This window comes from Canis lupus, chromosome 6, assembly GCF_003254725.2.
Source record: "Canis lupus dingo isolate Sandy chromosome 6, ASM325472v2, whole genome shotgun sequence".
Lineage (NCBI taxonomy): Eukaryota > Metazoa > Chordata > Mammalia > Carnivora > Canidae > Canis > Canis lupus.
Window position 1 is genome coordinate 25640506 of NC_064248.1, and position 22528 is coordinate 25663033.

Here is a 22528-nt window from a genome sequence, read left to right on the forward strand (position 1 = left end):
TGACCTCAGCTCCAGATTTTCCTTGGGAAGCCACCCTTTCTCATTCTCAGTCTCTGTGATCTGTTTGGTTGTAGCACCTCTATCTACAGATCTCTGATCTGGCCGATGAAATCACATTTTCATGGCCGTGGCAATTGGTTCACAGATGCGCACATCACCCAGTCAGATCCAATGAAACACATCAAGAATTCTGGGCCTCTCATTCTTTCCCACTAGACTTCCATCTGAGAAAGTACAAGAGGCTGATAAAAGTGTCTTGCAGTTGTTAGGAAGAGCCTTTTCAAGAAAGGAGCTAACATAGAAAAGTATGGAACAGAAAGAAACTAGGTTCCAGTAACATATTGTGAGTCTCTGCTTCTGGTAACACCTAAAGCAAGAATTATTCTTGGAATTTTTGCTAAAAACAGCTTCAGTTGGTTCTTCTAATTGACAGAGTAACTGATACATGAAGTGGTTCTGACCCTCTTCCAAAACCAAATGATTTTGGTTAAAGTAGGTCTCCTTCAGTGCCGGTTACTCACCAAAAGCAGCATCATGTTCTTTGACATACAAAGCTCCTGGTTGCTGAAAGGAAATAAAACAGGTGGTCTCATCACTGGAAAGGAATGTAGACTCGGGTCCTATTGCATAGTTGGTGGGATTTGTGAACTGCCACCATTTTAAAATTTAAGATGTGACAGATGAAAACCAAGGCTTGGCCATAGACATAGCAAACATGCTTTGTTGGTCTTTTAGGGAAAGTGATTCTATTAATTTATTCATTCATTTCACAGACATTTACTGAAAATCTACAATAAGCTAGGTAATATATCAGGACCCAGGGCTGTAAGGGTCCAGACAGGGTCTCTGCCTGCACAGGAACTAGAGTCAGACCTCTAGACCCCATATCTACATCATGCTGATGGTATTAATTTGCACAAGTAGTAAATGGCATGGCAGTCTCTACTGACAAGATCCTAACTTCCAAAACTAGTAGCATTTGAATTACGGTGGATTTACTGTCTATCCATATTTTCCAGAACACCAAAGAAGCCAGCAAGAACTTTGGACTTATGGCAGGGTTTCAGACATGTCTTATATCCTCTTGGTAGGCATGAAATTGATAAAATCTTAACAGCATGATACGGTAATATCTATTAACAGTATCATGTACATGCCCTGTGGCAAAAATGCTCACATAAAAGCAATTTAAAACAAAAATGTTTCATTATACACTGTTTTTAGTATTAGAAACAAAAAACCTAGAAACCACCCAAATGTCCAAATACGTACAGACTGAAACAATGTTGGAAATACAGTATTGTGATGAGGGATGGAGTTAGGATACTATGTGTATAGTACAGCCCCACTTTTCTAATAAATGAATAAACAAAAGTGCTAGTATATGCATGTATATTTGCAGATGCCTTCAGGAAAAGATCTGAAAGAGTATACACTGAACCATTAACACAGTGGAGGAAGATTTCAGAGTATTTTCCTTCTCCATGGGATGTACTTCTGGTTGATCGGACTATATAAAGGATGTGTTCAAGCCCCATGAAGGCCTTTGCTATGACAACCCCATCACAGAGAAAAAGTGTCAGCATGGAAAGGGTGGAATAGGGATGCCTGGGTGGCTCAGTGGTTGAGCATCAGCCTTCAGCCCAGGGCATGATCACGGAGTCCTGGGATCGGGTCCCACATCGGGCTCCCTGCATGGAGCCTACTTGTCCCTCTGCCTGTGTCTCTGCCTGTGTGTGTGTGTGTGTGTGTGTGTGTGTGTGTGTGTGTGTGTGATGAATAAATAAATAAATAATCTTTTAAAAAAAGAAAGAAAGGGTTGAATAAATACTATTTGTTAAATAAAAAATACAGAAATGTTTAAACATAGAAAGTGAAGTGTCTTATGTTATTCTAGCTTCCTAATGCACATTTCACAAGGAGGCAGGTCTGTGTCACAAGGAACCCAAGGCAACCCCCAGTCTCACCTCTACATCTCTCCTTTCCTGTGTGAATGAGCTGGTGTTTGCTCTCTTCTCCATATCCTGCAGTTTGGTCAACTTTTCTATCAGGAACATTTTATCTTTGCCCTCCTGCCAAGACACAAAACCAAAACAAGAACAAAAACATGGGGGATGGTAGGAGGTTGAAAAGCAAATGATGGAATGAAGGTTGGTTTTTTCAGGCTGGTAGGGTCCCAGACATAGAAGAGAGACTGCCATCATGTTTTCTTGCTTGCTTTTTCTGTTTTAAGATTGATTGATTGATTGATTGATTGATTGATTTGAGGGTTGGGGGAAAGGGCAGAAGGAGAGAGAATCTTAAGCAGACTCTGCTGAGCGTAGAGTTTGATCTCATGACCCTGAGCTCAGGGAAATGAGTTGAAACCAAGAATCGGAGGCTTAACCAACTGGGCCACCCAGGTGCCCCGGCTTTGTTTTCTCTTAATGAAAGAGAAGAAATATTTCACAGCACTGTCAAATTACCCAACATAGCCTTCCTGAATTGTAACATCTCCTCTAAAGCAATTCTCCAAGCAGGCTTGAATAGCAGCCTCTCTATCCTGCTGCTAGAAGCAACTTAAAATGTCACTGCCTGAAGGCCCAGGACAACTGGTGTATAGTAGCTCCCTTCTTGGCATGCCCTCAGTCTCAGAACACTGGGCACCAACATCGCTGCCCTGTCCTCCCACTGAGAATGTCAAAGCTCACAGCTCTGCATCTGGGGACGTCAAATATATTTGTCAAAGTTATCAGTGTCAATGGAGTAGACCTAGATGAAAATTTCTCAAATTGGGGAGGGGAACAAAGGAAGAGGGTACATCCTACCAGGAGTGAGAATCACTTACTGGTGAATCTGCTGCAGATGAGAGGGTGGTATATTCTACTAGTGTTGAAGTAGGCTAGCAAGCGCCATTGATGGTCTGGCCAGTCTAGATCAATTCCTTTTCCCATGCCCATGTTTCTCCTTAGACTGTCACCCACAAATTTAAGCATCCAATAATTATATAATGAAGCTATCATATTTGCTTCATAATAATTTTCTATTTCCCTCATTCCTTCTACATTTCTTCACTGGAATCCTGCAAGGAAGAGCTGTCCTCGGGAAGTGGCATTTTAAACAAATTCGCTAGCTGTCTTGGATATAGCCAAATTGTTTGAAAATTACTGGTCTCTAGCAGCTGTTTCCAAACTCTAGTGCCAGTGAGAATTATTTAGAGAGCTTGCAAAAATGCAAACTCTTAGGATTTATCCAAAAGATCTTGACTCAGGGAGGCAAAGCTGCATTGTAGCTAAGAGTACAAACTTTGAAATTGCCCAGTTCAAATCCCACCATTTACTAGCTCTGTGACTTTAGGCAAGTCACTTCAGTCTGTAAGCCTTAGTTTCCCTAATTTTAAAACAGGGATTAAAGAGGTATATGACCCCAGAGAGAGTAATAAAAATTAGTCTGGGTTCTTTTAGAAACAATGAACCTGCCTCTGTGGTGCAACCTCTGGGTAAGACTCCCAACCATGTACGCCTGTGGTGATCCTTCTGGTGCCTCTCTGAAATGATGCCATCTAAATTCCTCCTCACTTTACTTGGTACTTCCCTTAAAACATAAGGTTTTAAAATCAAATACTTCCCCTGTTAAGATTTTCTTTTTTTTTTTTTTAAGATTTTATTTATTTATTCATGAGAGAGGCAGAGAAATAGGCAGAGGGAGAAGCAGGCTCCATGCAGGGAGCCTGATGTGGGACTCCATCCTGGGATTCCAGGATCAGGCCCTGAGCCAAAGGCAGACACTCAACGGCTGAGCCACCCAGGTGTCCCCTGTTAAGATTTGCATAAGACTTGCCCAAAACATTCAAAGTGCTGCATTAGAAAACTACAAGTGGTCCTTGTAGGGACAGGCAGAAAAAAGAACATAATTAATCCATGCCCTTCCTTTATACCATATAAAGGACCAACCCAAATGATCTGAAACCCCAAAGATTCAAGCAGATAGAACCCTGGGGAATCCTGCTTCTTTCCCATATTCTTAGATGTAAGTGTTCATGTCATAATTATATTGGTATTTAGAAGAAAAGGGAACCAGCCCAGTGGCAATAAGCATCACTATTCCCAGACTGTGGTCTCTAAATGCCATTTCACCAGGATTCCTTGAATAAATGTCCGATTCATGTTCTGGGGCAAGGTAATGAACAAGAAGAGCCTTGAACATCTTGTCCTTCCAGAGAGCAGGTGAGCTATCAAAGACTTCTGGGGTCATGTCAAAAGAGCCCAGGAGCTAATCCAAAAGGATTTCCATTAGCAAAGGATGAGACTATTTAAGCATTAACAAATTATTATAATTTTTTAAAAGATTTTATTTATTTGAGAGAGAATGAGCATGAGTAGGGAGAGTGGCAGAGTGAGAGGGAGAAGCAAAGTCCCAGCCGATCAGGGAACCCAATTCAGGGCTCGATCCCAGGACCCTGGGACCATGACCCAAGCTGAAGGCAAGATGCCTAGCCAACTGAGCCACCCAGGCACCCCACAAATTATTATAATTGAAAGATGTCAAAGTATACTCAAATCTATGAATTCATAATGATAATTTTAAAATCCTCACTGGCCACATTTGGAGGTTGCTAGATATGACAGGTTGAATAGTATCTCCCTTTTAAAAAGATATGTCCATGTTATCCTACCTAAGTACCTGTGAATATAACCTTGTTTGGAAATGAGATCTTTGCAGACATAATTAGAGATTCTGGAATGAGATCTTTCTGGATGAGGATGAGCCCTAAATTCAATGACAAGTCCTTAGAAGAGAAGGAGAAACAACGAAAAAGAATTTGTGAAGGTGAAGGCAGTGACAGGAGATACGAAGCTACGAATCAGGAAACAGTTAAGTTAGCCTGTGGCCCCTACAGGAAGCTAGGAAAGGCATGGAACAGATACTCTCTCAGAGCTTTGGAAGGTACCCTGCTGAAACCTTGATTTTGGACTTCTGGCCTCCAGAACTGACAGAGAATAAATTTCTGTTATTTTAAGCCACCAACTTCGTGATCATTTGCTATGGCAGGCCCTAGGAAACTAATACAGACTGGGATACCAACGCATCCTTTCAAAAAATGGTAAATAAAGGGGGAAAAATCATGCATATACTTTGCCTTTCCTTTATAAATTATATTACAAGGTAATCAAATAGTTGAGCAAAAATTCTTTTTTCATAGAAGAGTCTTAGCTAATCAATGCAGAAGAATTTCTAGGAGTAGAGTACCATGTTTTTGTCATCTCTAATGAAATCAGTGGTCTTCTAGGCAATACTCATCAAAGGCTGTAAAATCCATCAGGTGAAAGGCAGATGGGGAATCTTAGGATGGATGGGTCGGGCTAACAAAGCATGGACTCACTGATTACTTTTAATACCACACAAAAATAGACAACAGGACACTTTATGTCTCAGGGTATTGCTGTAAGAAGTACATAGCATCATCTATGAAGAATTCTGGCTAAAATGCTGAATCTGGGGGCACCTGGGTGGCTCAGTGTTGAGCGTCTGTCTTTGGTTCAGGTCGTGATCTTGGGGTCCCGGGATGGAGTCCCACATCAGGCTCTCCTCAGGGAGCTTGTTTCTCCCTCTGCCTATATCTCTGCCTCTCTCTCTGTGTCTCTCATGAATAAATAAAATCTTAAAAAAATAAAACATAAAATCAAATGCTGAATCTGGATTTAATCGGACTTTTAAATATCACTACCAGGGTACAGGAAATAAAAAGAAAAAAGAAACAGGGTAAACACCACCACAAGGTTGCAAATTAGATATACACAGAATGTAAGAACTAACACAAGACAAATGACCTAGTTTCTTCAACAATAATGGCAAGAGAAGAGAGAAGGGGAAAACAAATGCAGATTAAAAGAAACAAGAGACGTATCAACCAAATGCAGCACGTGGCACTTACTCAGACCCTGATTTGAACACCCCTAGTGTAAAAAGACACTTCATGGGACAATCGGGGATTTTTGACCTTTGATTGCATATGAGAATTGATAGAATTCTTTAGAATTATTACACTTTCTTTTAGGCATGATGATGGTGATATTGTGGTTATGTTTTTTAAAAGTCTGTTTCTCAGGACCCCCAGGTAGCTCAGTGGTTAAGCGTCTGCCTTCAGCTCAGGGTATGATCTCAGGTCCAGGATGGAGTCCCGCATTGGGCTCCCTGTAAGGAGCCTGCTTCTCCCTCTGCCTGTGTCTCTGCTTCTGTGTCTCTCAAGAATAAATAAAATCTTAAAAAAAAAAAAAGTCTATATTTCTCAGGCACATAGAAGTTTCTACAGATAGAATTATGTAAATTTAGGATTTGCTTTAAAATAATTCAGAGATTTGCAGTGAAGGTTTAGTGTAGATTAAATAAGAGTATACACATGCTGATGGTAGTTGGTGCTGGGTTGTGGGCAGGCGTGGATTCATTCAACTATTCTATTTTGGAGTATGTCTGAAAGTTCTCATTATATAACGTTTAAAAAAAAAAGGTGGAAGGAGGATAACAGAGGGACTCCTCACATTAATAATCTGTTCATGGAGCAGTCTGATCATAATCTTCCTTCCTTCTGTGATCTGCCAGTAGAGGTAGGTGATGATTCTAGAAGAGAAGAAAAAAAAGATGACAGATACTTTTGCCAATGTTCTGCAGTCCCCAAATTCCAAAAGGGCTCAAAGAAACTAATATTTGCTTACAAGTGGACTTTGGCCCTACAGTGTCCTTGAAAAGTTGGTCTGAGTGAGTTACAGGTTAAATACATCACAGCAACGGTTCTAGGTTCTGGGTGGCTCAGTGTTAAGTGTCTGCCTTTGGCTCAGGTCATGATCTCAGGGTCCTGGGATTGAGCCCCATGTCAGGCTCTCTACTCACCGGGGAGTCTGCTTCTCCCTCCCCCTCCAACCCTCCTCTATCCTCCCACCCCCACTCATGCTCGAGTTCTCTCTCTCTCTCTCTCTCTCTCTCTCTCTCTCAAGTGAGTAAATAAAGATTAAAAAATAAATAAAGAGCAACAGTCCCCAACCTGGCTGTACAGAGAATCAGGTGAAAGATGGAAAAAAGACTCATTTCACGGCCCCTTCTCTGATCCATTGACTGAGTTTCCTGGGGCATAGGGGCCAAACAGTATTTTTAGAAATTACACATGATTTTAATGTGTAGCCAGAGTTTGTGAATCTGGATAGTGCTATTCAAACTTCAACATGACACAAATTTCCTGGGAGTTTTTCAAAATGCAGGTTCTGGGATTCCGTAGGTCTGGGGTAGGGTCTAAGATTCTGGATCTCTAGCAAGCTCCCCAGTGAATTGGTAATTTGATGCAACAAGCTGCTAGGAAAGCTGAGCATTTTAAAGAGGCAGATAACAACCTAGTCTGGGGAGGGAAGGCATGCCCAGGAGCAAGGACATCCAGGTTGTAGCACGCTGTCACTCACAGACCGTGCAGCCTGGAACTTATCTCTGCAAGTCAGCCCATTGCTGTCTTATCACTTCCACCTGTAAAACTAAGAGGTTGCTCTGTAAGCAACATCTACTGGTTCCACTAATCTGTGCTTTTGATTTGTATCTCTCTCTGGGAAGAGTTGCTATCTCTAATGCCATCAGGCCTAGGCTTCTTTCTTTCTTTTTTTAAGATTTTATTTATTTATTTGAGAGAGAGTGAGCGAGCACACATGAGTGGGGAGGACAGAGGGAGAGGAAGAAGCAGATTCCCTGCTGAGTGGGGAGCCCCTATATCCCAAAGGCAGCTGCTTAACTCACTGAGCCACCCAGGTGCTCCAGGACTAGGCTTCTAAAGAGGGATAGCTATTAGCCAATCAACTATTCATGTAGGAAGATGAATCCAATCTTGGCAGTTCTTTTTTTTTTTTTTCCACAAGAAGTCAGATATTGATCATTTTTATTTGAAAATGGAAGAATGCTATCCTACGTACCAACAATGCCCAATCCATTTGAACGTAACCACAATCTCAGGAAGAATCACACATGTGATTTTCCTAGCATTCTCAAATCCAAAATTTCATTTTGTTTTTATGTTATTTCTTAAGAGGGGACATAACAGGTATTACTTTTTCATAAAACAGGCAAAAAAAAAAAAGCGCACAAAAAAACCAAAACGAAAGACCTAGGGCAAGATGATAGCAAGGAACGGTTTTTAAAAATTCAAGGGCAAAGTGAAGACCATCCAGAATACTGATTTGTGGCCCTCTGCTTTCCTGGCAAACCTCCCTGAGTCTATTCCCAGGTGAAGTTAATGGCACATTTCCCCCCAGGTTCCCAAACGTGCTCCACTTACAGCACAATGAGGGTGAGGATGAAAAAGAAATGCACACTTCCAATGAGGTTCTGGTAGATCCAAACAACCCATAAGTAGCTGGGCCTTTTACTCAGGGAGTCAATCCAGCCATAGATGGAGTGAATGAAGAAGGGTAGACCTCGAAAGGGACCACAGTCAGCTGAAGGTTTCAATCTGATAAAACAAGGGATAGAAAAACATCTCTAGCAGGAGACTCGGGGCATAGCTTTTTTCTAGAATCAAATGGTCCTTTCTGAGCCCTGGACCTGGAGCCAGAAATTCTTGCCTGCTGATACCCTCTCCCTCCTAGCCTCAGCTGCTATGTTTTGTGCTCATGACCTGCACTCCGAGGATCAGCTCCCACACAGGGTTCACATTGGATCTACTGGTCACCAATCCAAAGAGCAGGCAATGAACTCTGTGGCATCCCAGCTTGCAGAAATGAACTGGGTGGTCAGATTATTTTTCCGGGGAAGTCAAACTAGGAAATACAAAGAAGAGACCCTGTGATCTGTGGAAGCTGATGCTGTGGCAATGGTGGCCATGTGTAGCAGTAGGAAATAGCAGAAACTAGAGGGAAACTAGGAACTGGTTAGGAAGAGGGAAAAAAGAGAGACGCAAAGACATCATAAAACAGAGGAGCCTGGCCTGAAGCCACCTGAGTTCCTGATAGTTCTATTTCTGCTTATGTCCTAAAAATCAACTCATTCATTCAATAAAAGTTTATTGCACCTGTACCAGGTGCTGTGCTAGACACCAAGCCCTGGAGATTCCATAGGAAAGAGCAGACCTGGATTCCACCCTCTCAGGCTTACATTTTACCAAGAAAGATGGACAACTAATGAGTCACGATTAAATAAAGATTCAAATGAAGGCATTTCTGACCATGAATGATGGAATAAAGAAAAGAAACTGCCCTGAGAGAAGGTGGAAGTGACATAGATAAGGATGGTCATGAGGATCACATCTTGAAGATGACCTCTGAGCCGAGAACCAGAGGGTATACAGAAGGCCATCGAGCAAAGTGGGAAGAACATTTCAAACAGAGGAGCCGGAGTGGGGTGAAGCTGGAGAGCTAGGAAGGAACCAGCTCAAGCAAGGCATTAAATGTTTATTTAGCTGAAGGCTGAAGTTCTGTCCCCATTCTGGGAACAGTACTTTGAGGAAGTGAGGAAGCTGCACCAAGCCACCTGATGGGTGGTAACCAAGCTAAGATCTATTCCCTTCTTTGGTTGTTGTGTCTGCTGATTACCAAGGGAACTTACCAAGGGAACTTGGGTGCAACAATGTATTAAGCATATCTTCTCACTTCTCTTGACATGGGGGTGGGGGGGTACTGACCCTGGAGAGATAGCCTCTCCTGGGGCTACCCTACATCTTTCATATGCAAACCAACTGATCCAAGAGCCCATATCCCACCTTCCGCCTACTCTATCAGGTTCTCACACTCAGGGTCACTATCCCCTGCCCTGTTCACCCGGGGCCAGGTACCAAACAACTCCAGACAGCCCCTATATCTCAAAACCCACTGAAATTGTTCCAACTTGCCAATCCTAAACCTGCCTACTCTTCCTCACCCTTTCCTTCCCATAGAAACCACAACAAAGGCTCTTGCTCACGTTTTCTCCTCACTCCCTCTGCATCCTGACCAACCCTGGGGTTTCCTCACGTGGCCCTCTGTGGTGTGGTATTCCCATCCCCCGCCACCACCTCTACTGGGATCTGAGAATAACAGATCATCTTTTCAGCAGCATTTTTATCTTCTGATCTGCTGGCCTCACCCTTGATAATAAAGCCTACATTTTAAAACACTCACCTACCCCATCTCTAACACCTCACCACAAGGCCACTATCTCTCCTACCTCCAGATGGTGATGGCCAGGGTGCACAGGACCCCAGTGAAGGATGGGAAAAACAGCAAGAAGATGAAGAATGTCATCATCTGTGAGGCTCGCCAGGCTTTGCTCGGAGGCTGGAAATTCATCATCAGGCTAATCTGAAGAGAGAGAAGCATCATCTGTGACCAGAGAAGCAGGCCAGATGGACCCCAGCCAGGCACTGGTTTCTTGATAGCCTTCCCAGCACCACCAGCCCCTACCCTGCCACCCCAGTGCAATTCCAATCACCCCTGGGGTCACAGGGGACTGAGAGAAGCTGATTGATTCCAACTTCAGACTGACTCACATTTTTGACGTAAAACATGATGAAAAGAGTAATCATTTGGATAAAGGGCAGCAGAGGGCAAAAGAAGGTTCCAATCCTATGAGGGAGAAAGAGTGTCAGAGGTCACAGGGAGACACACAGAGTGGGGAGTGGGGGCAGATATGGACTGTGGAGTGAGGGGAAAGACAGTGTTACGGGCTGAACTGTTTCTCCAAAATCCATATGCTAGAGTCCTAACTCCTAGTACCTTGAAATGTGACTATATTTGGAGATAGGGCCTTTAAAGAGATAATTAAGGTAAAATGAGGTCACTAGGGTGCGCCCAAATGCCATCTGACTAGTGCTTTTAAAAGAAGAAATCAGGACACAGATACTTACAGAGGAATCATGTGAGGACACTGGGAAAAGGTGTCATCTACAGGCCAAGGGCAGAGGTTTCAGAAGAAACCAACCCTACAACACCTTGATCTTGGACCTCAAGCCTCCAAAATTTGAGAAAATAAACTTCTGGGAGCATCTGGGCAGCTCTGTCAGTAAAGCGTCTGCCCTCAGCTCAGGTCATGATCCCAGGGTCCTGGGATAGAGCCCTGGGTTCAGCTCCCTGTTCAGCGGGGAGTCTGATTCTCCCTCTCCCTCTGGCCCTCCTCTCTGCTTGTGCTCTCTCTCTCTCTCTCTCTCTCTCAAATAAATAAATAAATAAATAAATAAATAAATAAATAAATAAATAAATATTTTTATTTATTTATTTGAAAGACCGAGGGGGGGCGGGCAAAGACACAGGCAGAAGGAGAAGCAGGCTCCATGCAGGGAGCCCGACACGGAACTTGATCCCGGGTCTCCAGGATCAGGCCCTCGGCTGGAGGTGGTGCTAAACCACTGAGCCACCAGGGCTGCCCAATAAAATCTTTTTTAAAAAAGAAGAAAATAAATACGTTTCTGTTGTTTATTAAGCTACCCAGTCTGTGGTACTTCGTTATAGTAGCCCTAACAAACAAATGCTGCAAACCAAGAAAATCCCTACCATACCCAGTAACCTTAGCTGCTCTCTTCCCAGCTTTAGAAAAGATATTTTGCAGAAAGCACCACCCACATACCACCAAATGCCTTTCAGCAAGCCCTAACTGAGGTGTCCTAAATGTGGGACATGTCTCATTCCTCCCTTCATGGCATCCAGAATGTCTGACACCCTACAGGGACAGTAAAAACTGCATTGAGTTACACATGAGAAGGTCATTCCCCCTCAATTCTCCTTAATGCTCCTGAGTACCAAGAAAAGAAAATCTTACTTTGGTGGGCCTAACATTTGCCAACCTCCCTTTTTTATCCTAAAAGAAAGGTTGGGGTGGGCATCTGGGTGGCTCAGTGGTAGAGCGTCTGCCTTTGGCTCAGGGCCTAATCCCAAGGTCTAGGATCAGGTCCCGCATCGGGGTCCCTGATGGGGCCTGCTTCTCTCTCTGCCTGTGTCTCTGCCTCTCTCTGTGCATCTCTCATTAATAAATAAATAAAATCTTAAAAAAAAAAAAAAAGAAAAGAAAGCATGGGAATAAGGTTTAAACTGCGAGCCTTGGCAGACAGCAGCACCCAGCTAGAATTTAATGACTATGATGGGCCTAGCTTTATTTTATTTTTTAAAAAATTGAGATTTTTCTTCAAGTAATCTCTACACCAGAGATAGGGCTTGAACTCACAACCCTGAAATTAAGAGTCAGACCCTCTACTGACTGAGCCAGCCAGGTGCCCCCAGTTTGACTTTATTTTTCAAGTGACTTGCAGATTTTCTCAAATGACACTGCTTTCCATTTATGGCTGTAAAATATAAAGATTCCTTTAAAATGTATTTAAGAAAAAAAAGAGGACAAACCATAGAAAAAATAATATTAAGTGAAAACCAGTACTGGTGATATGTAGGTATGCCAAAAAATGGGTAGGTTGGTGTGCAGAACACAACTTTGGGAAACACTTACCTCATCTCATTTCTACCATTGTCCGTAATCTACACTTCCTTTCTGTCATTCTGTTAACCTTTTTTTTTTTTTTTAAAGAGAGAGAGAGAGTGAGCAGGAGAGGAGCAGAGAGAGAATCCCAAGCAGGGATTGACCATCCAATGGTCAATAGTGTGAAGGCTTGATCTCTAGGGTTCAAAAACCTGGCCAAAGTAAGCACCCAGTAAATAAAGATATGCCATTATTATCACATCAGCTGATTTATGCACATCATTTATTTAAAAAATTGAGAGTGCTCAATATGCACCATATGATCCAACAATTCCACTTCCGGGTATATATCCAAAAAAACTGGGGCAGCCCAGGTGGCTCAGCAGTTTAGCGCCGCCTTCAGCCCAGGGCCAGATTCTGGAGACCTGGGATCAATTTCCACTTCTCCCTCTGCCTGTGTCTCTGCCTCTGTCTCTCATGAATAAATAAATGAATAAAATCTTAAAAAAAAAAAAAAAAAAAACTGAAAGCAGTCAGGTCTCAAAGAGATATTTGCATACCCATAATCAGAGCAGCATTATTCACGGTAACCAAGAGGTAGAAGTAACCCAGAGGTCCCTTCATGGATGAATGGATAAACAAAATATGGCATAGCCATACAATGGACTATTTAGTCTTATAAAGGAAGGAAGTACTGGTGTACACCACAATATGTAGAGCCTGAAGAACATTATGCTAAGGGAAATGAGACAGTCACAAAAAGATAATTTCTGTATGATTCCACTAACATAAAGTATCTAAACTGTCAAACTGATAGAGAAAATAGAGTGCTGCTTGCCAGGGGCTGGGGAAGGAGGAACTGCAGAGTTCTTGTCATGGCTACAGAGTTTCAGCTTGGCAAGATAAAAAGAGTCTGGAGATCTGTCGCACAGCTATGTGAATATACTCAACACTTAACAATACATTTAGAAATGTTTAAGATGATATTATACTATGCATTTTCCTACCACAGTTTTTAAAAAGTGCTCAGGGCACCTGGGTGGCTTGGTGGGTTAAATGTCTGCCTTCGGCTCAGGTCATGATCCTGGAGTCCCAGGATGGAGCCCCATGGGGACATTTAACCCACCAAGCCACCCAGGCAACCTGAAGGCTCCATGATCAGCAGGGAAGGCTGCTTCTCCCCCTCCTTTCGCTCCTCCCCTATTCATGCTCACTCCCCCCACTCTCTGTCTCTCAAATAAATAAATAAATAAATAAATAAATAAATAAATAAATATCTTTAAAATAAATTAAAATAGAAAGTGCGCATCAGGGTAACAGTAGCCACAATATCCCCACTTACAAAATATATCTGAGTCAGTGTGAAGATTTTCAAAACTTACCACACCAGAGTTTGTGCATAGATCAATTCCAGGACATTCCTGGCGATGTCAAACTCCTGTAAGCCAAGGCTTGTTATAAACTGCATCCCAATGAGTCTGTGAAAAGATCACTGAGGTTAGTACCCAAATCATCAACTCTCTCCTTCAAAAGATTTCCTGCAATCAACAAAGTAGAGCCTCACCAGTTTTGAATAAAGTCATAAGTTCCCTTGTAAGTGTCTGGAAAAGTTCCAAGTATAAGCATATTTTCAAAGAAATAATTGATGGAATTAAGGGGAAATGGAATTAATACAATGCATTCAAATAGAGGTACTGCTGAAGTGGTTTAAAAAAATTGTAGATGGGCGCCTAAGTAATTTAGGCTAAGCATCTGATTCTTGATTTCAGTTCAGGTCATTATCTCAGGGTAATGAGATCCAGCCCCACGTCAGGCTCTGGGGCTGGGCATGAAGCCTGTTTAAGATTCTCTCTCCCTTTCTCTCTGCAACATCCCCTGTATAAAAAATAAATAAATAAAAATAAAAAATAAAAATTCTAGAGGACATTATTTAACTTATCCCACCTGCTATTTAAATAGATACTAGTTATAAGTTAATAATAGATATTATTTAAAGGAGATAATTATTAAAATTATCCTACCTATTTATCTCATTTATATCACTTGTTTGCTTGTTCAACCTTTTTCTCAGGGATCAGATAAATTCAGCACCTCCCAACTCAAGTAAGCTGAACATTTTTCCATTTTTGGTTATTGTTACTGGATTAATAGTGCTTTCCCATTTTCTAAACCCACAAGAGGAAGCCAAGGTCTCCATTTATTCTGAGGAAACTTGACCCCTTTGATTTCTTCATATAGAGAGAGTGTAAACAAGACAAAACAAAACACACACACACACACACACACACACACACACAAAATGCCATCAAAAAGCCCAAAACAGAACAAAACAACCTCCTCATCTTTATGTCCAGACCCTAGACAAGAGGCTGTAATAAAAGTGTGTTTGGGCAGACTGAATGAGGGGGTTGGGCATGCAACCTACCCATTGAGGAAAGAATTTTTGTGTTATGCCATATTATCACAGGAGCAGCTTGTAGAAACATGTAAGTGTCCATGAGGAATAAGATGCTCCACATATTATTGACAAATAAATGAATAAATCAATGAAAAAGGTCTATACATGGGCCAGTAATAATATTGCCTCAATTCTGTATACCTGGTGTCTAAAATAATAATTAGCACATTAACCAAATTCAATTAAATGAATCATGACATAAATCTAATGTAATGTCAGGGAAAGATGCCACAGCAGAGTGTTAAGATTAATAAGAGCAAACACGGGGCGCCTGGGTGGCTCAGTGGTTGAGCATCTGCCTTTGGCTCAAGTCGTGATCCCTGCAGGAAGCCTGCTGTGGAACATGGTTCCAGGACCCTGAGATCACAACCTGAGCCAAAGGCAGATGCTCAACCACTGAGCCACCCAGATGCCCCACTTTTTTTTTTTCAAGAGAAGGTTGGAAAGGGCCAGCTCAACCAAATGAACTTGGACAATAAGACTGTCGGATAAAAGTGAATTTTCGGTTAATTCAAGAAGAAAGGAGTGTCCCAAAGAACAAGAGGCAGACTTGTAACAGTGTACGCCAAAGTATATAAGGGACACTTACATAGTCAGTACATACCCATACTTCCTGCTCAGGCAAGACTATGACTCTGGTTCCAACATCAGGTATTAATTACTAAAGGCTGACAAATATTTACCTCCTCAGGAACTCGCCCAGGAAGGAATCAGCTAAAGAGAACACAAAATCCATCAGAAGAAGTCGGTAGATTTCCTGGCCAATGAGGGTTTCCCAACACTGAAAGGCAAATAAGAGTCAGGAGATGGAAGGGGCTATTGCTTCCTGCTCAATTCCCCTCTGTTCCTGGCACCCTGCACTCATTAGGACATGGCTGGTGGCTCAGTTTGACAGAGTCCTTGTGTACCCAGAAAAGCAGACCTACTCTGGGCAGAGATGCACCATTAATTTGTTGAGTTTGTTTTCAAGGGTGTTTACTCCCTTTCTGTGCCCCTTCCTCCCCCCACCCCCAGTAAGTCTTGCCCCCCACATGTACCTCAAACTTTCTCTTCTCATTATCTCTCCTTTTTTTTTTTAAAGATTTTATTTATTTATTAAAGAGAGCGTGCACGAGCAGGGGGACGAACAAAGGGAAAGGGAAAAGCAGAATCCCCACGCAGCTGGGAGTCCAAAGTGGGGCTCTATCCCGGGCCCCCGGGATCATGATCTGAGCCGAAGGCAGACACTTAACCAACTGAGCCACCCAGGTGCCTCTTCCCATCTCTCCTCTTAAAACTTTTCATCCCTGTCCTATGCTTCTGGATCCAATTTCTCAGCTAGCCATCACTGATGATAATGCCTTCAGTCTTTTTTCTTTTTAATATTTTATTCATTTATCCATGAGAGACACAGAAAGAGAGGCAGAGACACAGGCAGAGGGAGAAGCAGGCTCCATGCAGGGAGCCCGATGTGGAACTCAATCCCAGGACCCCGGGATCATGCCCTGAGCCGAAGGCAGATGCTGAACTGCTGAGCCACCCAGGCGTCCCCTTCAGTCTTTTTATTAACCTTATGAAAATCCATTAATAACTGCTTGACTAAGAAAGAGGCCTAGGGGTTTAGCAGGCTAGCACAAATTGGAAGGCTGAATTAGTTCATGAAACTGGTGGTCAATTACCTCTGCCGGAAATCAGTGCTAAGAGCTGATGACTGGGAGCTTTTAAATTTGACTGAACAAGTAGAGGGAGGTTTGGGGTGCACAGCCCAAGGATGAATGGATGGAGGGAGCAAGGGAGGGAAGGAGGGATGGAGGGATAGTGGGAGGGATGGATGGATGAAGGGATGAATAGATAAATACATGGATGGATGGAAGAATAATATGATATTTAAGATTATGAGTAAAAACTCTGAGAAACTAGAGAAATTCACTTTCTCCCTGGTGGTCAAAGGATAAGAAACCAAACTCAAGGCAAAATAGCATAGAAATCTCACCTCTTCACCAGCCTGGGCCACAATGTTGAGCCAATAGTAACAAAGAATTCCAATGATTGATATTTTCAGAAAGATGTTTCTAAATAACAGAAGAGAAAACAACTATCATTACCTTCCATGATAGTCATTAGTACTGAATATTTCCTTTTGGTCACATGTTAGGACTAAAATTCCTGCTCCCCTGTAGTTTGAGTGGAGCCATAGGGCTAGTTCTGGCAAATGAGTTGTGAGCAGAAGTGATGTGTGTCACTTTGTGTCCCTTCTAGCCTGGAGCATTTAAGTGCCAGTGACACTCTCCAGAACTCACTATCTTCCCTCTGGAATGGATATCAGCAAAATTCCAGATGGTTGCTGCTCTCAGCCTGGATCCCTGCATGAATGACATGACCAATACTCCCCGCCATCCACAAAGGACATATAATATTGACCAAGAAATAAATCTTTGGGTTCTAAGCCATTGAGACTAAGGAGAGAGAGGATGTTTTTTACTGCAGCGTAACCCAATTTATATCAACTTCTATACCATCTTTTGGTGCATCTCCAAACTATCTGACTTCACTTCTCGTTGTAATAATAGTAAATGTACATACTATTCACTGGGGGCTAACCATGGACAGTACACTGTGCTAAGAACTTCACTGAATCATCTTAATCTTTATAACTTAATGCTAAACATTCTACAACTCTTAATATTTACAACTCTATCACCAGATAGAGAGTGTTTTATATCCCTCAGAGGTGAAACAATTTGTCCAAGGTCACACAGCTTTCCAGGGGCATGACAGAGATAAAAACTGAGAACCATCTGCTCTCATAGCCTGAGCTCTTAAACCCAGTTACTTCACCTAAATCAACACCTGCTGGTTTTAATGAGATTTCAGCCCTGGTGTACCAAGAACTGTGTGCCACTAAACCAGCGGTTTTCGAGGTGTGTCTTCCAACCCATTTAGCATTAGTGCCCTCTGTAAACTTGCTAGAAAGCCAAATTTTCAAGCCCCACCCCAGATCTACTGAACCCGAAGCTTTGGGAATGGGCCCAAGCAATCCCTTCAGGTAATTCCGGTGCATGCTGAAGGTTGAAAACCATTGTGTTAGACTCAGCTCCATGAAGGAAGGGAAATGGATATGTCTTTTTCAATGCCAGATCCCCAATCTCTTCCCAGTACCTAGCTTGCAGTAGACCCTCAATATCTATTGGATGAACATGTACCTTTATTGCAGGGGAGCTCCAGGTTAAACTTGAAAACACGCTCATCTAAGCTGAGAAAAGCTCATCTTAGTATATGTGCTCCTGAAGCAAGCTTGAGGAAAGCTCATCTTAGATTGAAAAGAATTGTATATTCCTGAGCTTTCTCATTTTCTTTTCATGCAGAGAAGATATTTGAATATGTTGTGAAGCAGTACAAATGGCTGGTGTATGAAAAGGCAACTAACCTCTTTAATAATCAGAAAAAACACAATAGCAAAGTGATTGGTTCCAAATGGCCCACTGAGCACACATGTCTACCATCACTCCATCCAAATTCCCCAAATGAGATGGGAGAGCTGGTCAGCAGTCAGATTGCAGAGGCCATGGAAGGCAAAGGCTCCGGAACTGATCTATGCAAACTCAATTTGCATTGTACAGACCTATTATTATTATAAACACCACCATAACCAGAAACTGGTCAGAGAAAAGGCCAAGAAAAAAGGACAAAATTTGGGTACTTTTATGCTTTGTTTACCAAAACCCTGGGGCCACCTCTAGCACGAAAAGGCACACCCTCCCAGCCAATGAATTGCCAAAAGCACTCCCTCTACCTCCCCATGGGTGGGGAATTTCAAAAATGCACCTGTTTCTCCCAGCTGAGGCATGGCTACCAGGGCTCATAGCTTGACTAATGGGAACGGTGAATAAAGTTCAGTCCCCACACAACCCCTCAGCCAGGAACTTTTCTGCAGTATACAACCTGCACAACTGTACATCTCATAATGGAGAACTATGTTAATCCTCAGGCTGATGGCAATCGGGAAAGCTAAGCCATAACTTTGAGCAAAGGGCAGGTGGATTTAACGGTATTTTCTGAGTGCGTTTTGGATTCTATGGCTATTAACACACACCAAACACACTTTCTTCTTGGAATTCTTTCTAGAAAACAGAATGTTGGTACTTGAGCATGACCTGTTCTAGCTCCCACCTTACTTCCCTCCATGGAAACAGAGGCTGTCATTGGATGGGGCACACCTACCGGATCAGGAGGGTATAGACTTCGTGCCGGGGCATCTCATACCGCTCCACCAGCCTGAACAGGGAATAGAGGCGTGGCACAGCCAGGTTGATGCAGGACACAATGAAAGGCAATAACAGCACCGCCCCAGGGTCCTTGTGGTTCTTCAGGAACTGCAGGGGATGGAGGCAAAGAGCTGAGATGCCAAGTGTGCACTGAACTCCTTCTTGCCTCCCACAGAAGACTGCCCATGATGGGGAAACCTCAGGGGTAGCTCCTCTGGCGTACTTATCCCAAGCCAAGCATCACCCACAAGATGGCACACGATCCTCACTACAGCCCAGCAGGTGGGTATGAATAGACTTATCTGATTGGCAAACTGAGGCTCAGAGAGGGGAAAAATCTTGCCCAAGGTCACCAACCAAGAAGTGGCAGATTTGTACTGGGTCTATGTTCCTCAAGGGCCTGAACTCAGTCATTCTGTGACTTTACCACCCTCGACAAGAGGTCCGGGGCGATGAGGATGTGCCCCTGGCTGTTGGAGCAAAAACTTCCATCTGCTGAAGCTACAGCACAAGGATAAACCTGAAAACACACTCATCTAAGCTGAGAAAAGCTCATCCTAGTATATGTGCCCCCGAAGCAAGTATGATAGAATGCTCCATCTATCACGATCGATCACAGGAGAATGTTTCCTCCCCTCTTCTGTGTGGCCCTGTTCATCTTCAGCAGGCTTCACTGTCCTTGGGTGCTGAATTAGGGGAAAGCAGAGCCCCTGCCAGCCCATGCCGGACCTTTGTCCTCTTCAGTTCAGACTGAGGTCTAAGGTGCCCCTCTGCCAGGCATCCTTGGAGTAAAGGATTCCAGTGGATTTTTCCTCGGTCTTCCACTATCCCTATCCCTTCCTTGCCTCCCCGCTCCCAAGGCCTGACTCTGACTCTCTTTACCTCTGGATGGTTTTGAAAGTCCCGCTTGCACTCTGGGCAGTATTTTTGTGGCCAGGGTAAGGTGGATTCAAATGCTGTCCCCTCACCATGCTTATAAGCTGCAAGGTCTGGAGCCAGAAGCATAGCTTCTTAAAGCCTCTTTTCCCTGTCCATATAATAAGGGGATTATGGCCATAACCCATAGAGCCATCTCAAGAATTAAATGAGACCAGAGGCGCCTAACTGGCTCAGTTGGTTAAGCATCCAACTCTTGATTTCAGCTCAGGACATAACCTCAGGGTCCTGGCATAGAACCCTGTGTCTGCATCGGGCTCCATGCTCAGTGGGGAGTCTGCTTAAGATTCTCTCTCCCTCTCCCTCTGCCCTTCCCTCCTCTCTCCCTTTCTCTCTTTCTCCCTCTCTTTATCTCTAACATAAATATTTTTTTAAAAATTAAATGAGACCAAATAAGGCAAGGTGTGGCCCCTAAATAACACAGGTAGGGCATCATTCATAGGAAACTGTAGTTGCCAATGAGTATGACCCCTGGAGTTGTACAAAGGGTTGTTCCTGCCTGGCATAGAGCAGGTGTTCAAACAATAGGAATGATTCAACCTCTGCCTCCTCACCTCCTTCACTGCCCTCCTTCCCTTCAGGTGGGTGTAGAGAAAAGGTTCCAGGTAAAGAAGAAACTCAGAAGTCTTCTTTATGCCTATAGCTCTCTGGTCACAGTATCCATCCTAGGTAGCATTGCCAAGCCCTTCAGCATTGAGACTTCATTTCCCCTCTTTCAGGGCACACCTTCATCTGGTTAATGGAAGACCCTTAGGCTTATATAATCCTACATCCATTTTCTTGCCAGCTTCTCCTTTACTTATTCACTGTTTTGGTTGAGCACCTACTACGTACGAGCTATTAGGCCTGGAGCCCAGCTACCATCTTTTGAAGACAGTTGTATAAACAGGAATTTTCAATACCACACATGACAAGGGCATGGAGAAAGCCGGCAGAGTTAGGAACACCCAACTCAGTCTAGTGAGGGTGGTGGTGGTGAGGAAATGACACCGTGTTGAAATCTAGAAGAGGAGGAGTTTTCCAGATAAGGGAATTAGGGGAGGTGGGGTGGAGAATGAACTGCATGTTTCCCACCTAAAGATGAGGAAAGGCATGGTGTGTTCAGGGAACTATGGATGTAGCATTTAGTGTTGCTGGTGTGTAGGATATGGGTAGTTGTGGGGTGTTGAGTCTAGAGATATGGACAGGGATCAGATCATAGAAGATCTGTCAGTCATGCCATGGAAGATAGATTTTATATGGAGGGTAATAGGAAGCCATTAAAGAAGGTGACATAATCAGACCAGCTTGTACCATAATTCTAGAGATCAACAAACTGGCTACAATTAGCCCCATTTTCCAAGGGATTTGAAAGCTGAAATAAAAAAAAAAAAATACTTTGCCCAGACCACCCAGCTAATTAGTCTCAGAGTCCATATCATTAGGAAAAAAAGAGAAAAGAGCTAACATTCCTTCATTACCCATAGTACTGGACACCAAGTAGATTCTTCACATAACTTTTCTCAAGGCCTGACCACACACCTACAAAGTCAGGATCATTCCTGTTTTGCAAGGAAGAATATGGGGCTCAGGGCTCAGAAAGGTTAAATCATTCACCAAAGTCCATCATATCACAAGACTTACTGAGTATCTACTTGGTGCCGGGGCAGTAGGAGGCATTAGGGATATAATAATGAAAGAAGAAACCAAAACTTAATCCCAGGTCTGTGGTCCAAGTGCCCACCTCTCCACTAGTCCCAAGCTTCTTGCTCTGAGGTGTGCACACACATCACCAGGGGACATTGTTAAGATGGATTTGGACTGCACGGGCCAATGGAGGGCCCCAAGATTCTGCATTTTGTTCATAAGCTTCCAGCTGATGCCAGTGCTGCTGGCCAGAGTCTGGTTTGAGTAGCAGCTCTACACTGCTTTCCCCTCCAGGATCTCATCCCTTCTCCTGGTTCTGTGCTATGGACCCTGGGGCTCCTGCCCCTGTGGTTACCTCTGAGTTGTTCTCAGCCAGGTAATAAACAGCTACACAGCAGGCAACAGCCACTCCAGTAGACACAAACCAGGCTGCCAGGTGGGCAGACAAGCGGATCAGCTGCTGATTGAGCGTTAACTTGACATTCTCCTGAAGGATTTCTGACAAGTTTTCCTACAAACACAAGAAAGACAAGTTGGTGCACAGTACCCTCTCCATTGTGAGCAAAGACTCTTAGAGTGAATGTTTGCCCCTTCAAGCCACAAACCCATCCCATACCCACAGAAGAAAGGGGAAAGTTCATGTCATATGTGGATTATGAGAGACTCATGGGAAAATCTCCAGTGGATCAAGAACCCCCATCACTGCAACAAACACATTTTCCAGATGGGTGTTTGAATAGATGGGACCAATAGGTTGGGACTGTGCTCTTCAGGAAAGCACTTTGAGGTCAAGAAACTCTTTTTTGAAGAATAAGGCTGGGTATCTACACAAAGGAAGTTAACATCTTCAAACCTCTTGTCAAAGCCCCTTATAAATTTT

At 43.2% G+C, this 22528-nt stretch overlaps 1 protein-coding gene across 4 annotated transcripts in view; it reads right to left on the bottom strand.

The window, feature by feature from the left end:
• The window catches only part of TMC5 (transmembrane channel like 5), a 65814-nt gene that overhangs the window by 777 nt on the left and 42509 nt on the right, over window positions 1–22528 (bottom strand). For 3 of the 4 annotated variants that reach the window (XM_025416387.3, XM_025416388.3, XM_025416391.3), the window contains 11 exons: window positions 22004–22159; window positions 19043–19194; window positions 16815–16893; window positions 15526–15623; window positions 13767–13862; window positions 10472–10547; window positions 10150–10283; window positions 8288–8461; window positions 6519–6597; window positions 1968–2072; window positions 522–564 (listed from right to left, as the gene is read on the bottom strand). In XM_025416387.3, coding sequence (XP_025272172.1) covers window positions 522–564; window positions 1968–2072; window positions 6519–6597; window positions 8288–8461; window positions 10150–10283; window positions 10472–10547; window positions 13767–13862; window positions 15526–15623; window positions 16815–16893; window positions 19043–19194; window positions 22004–22159 — 1192 coding nt within the window. The remainder of the gene's footprint in view (window positions 1–521; window positions 565–1967; window positions 2073–6518; window positions 6598–8287; window positions 8462–10149; window positions 10284–10471; window positions 10548–13766; window positions 13863–15525; window positions 15624–16814; window positions 16894–19042; window positions 19195–22003; window positions 22160–22528) is intronic. The other variant, XM_025416389.3, reaches the window with a different exon arrangement.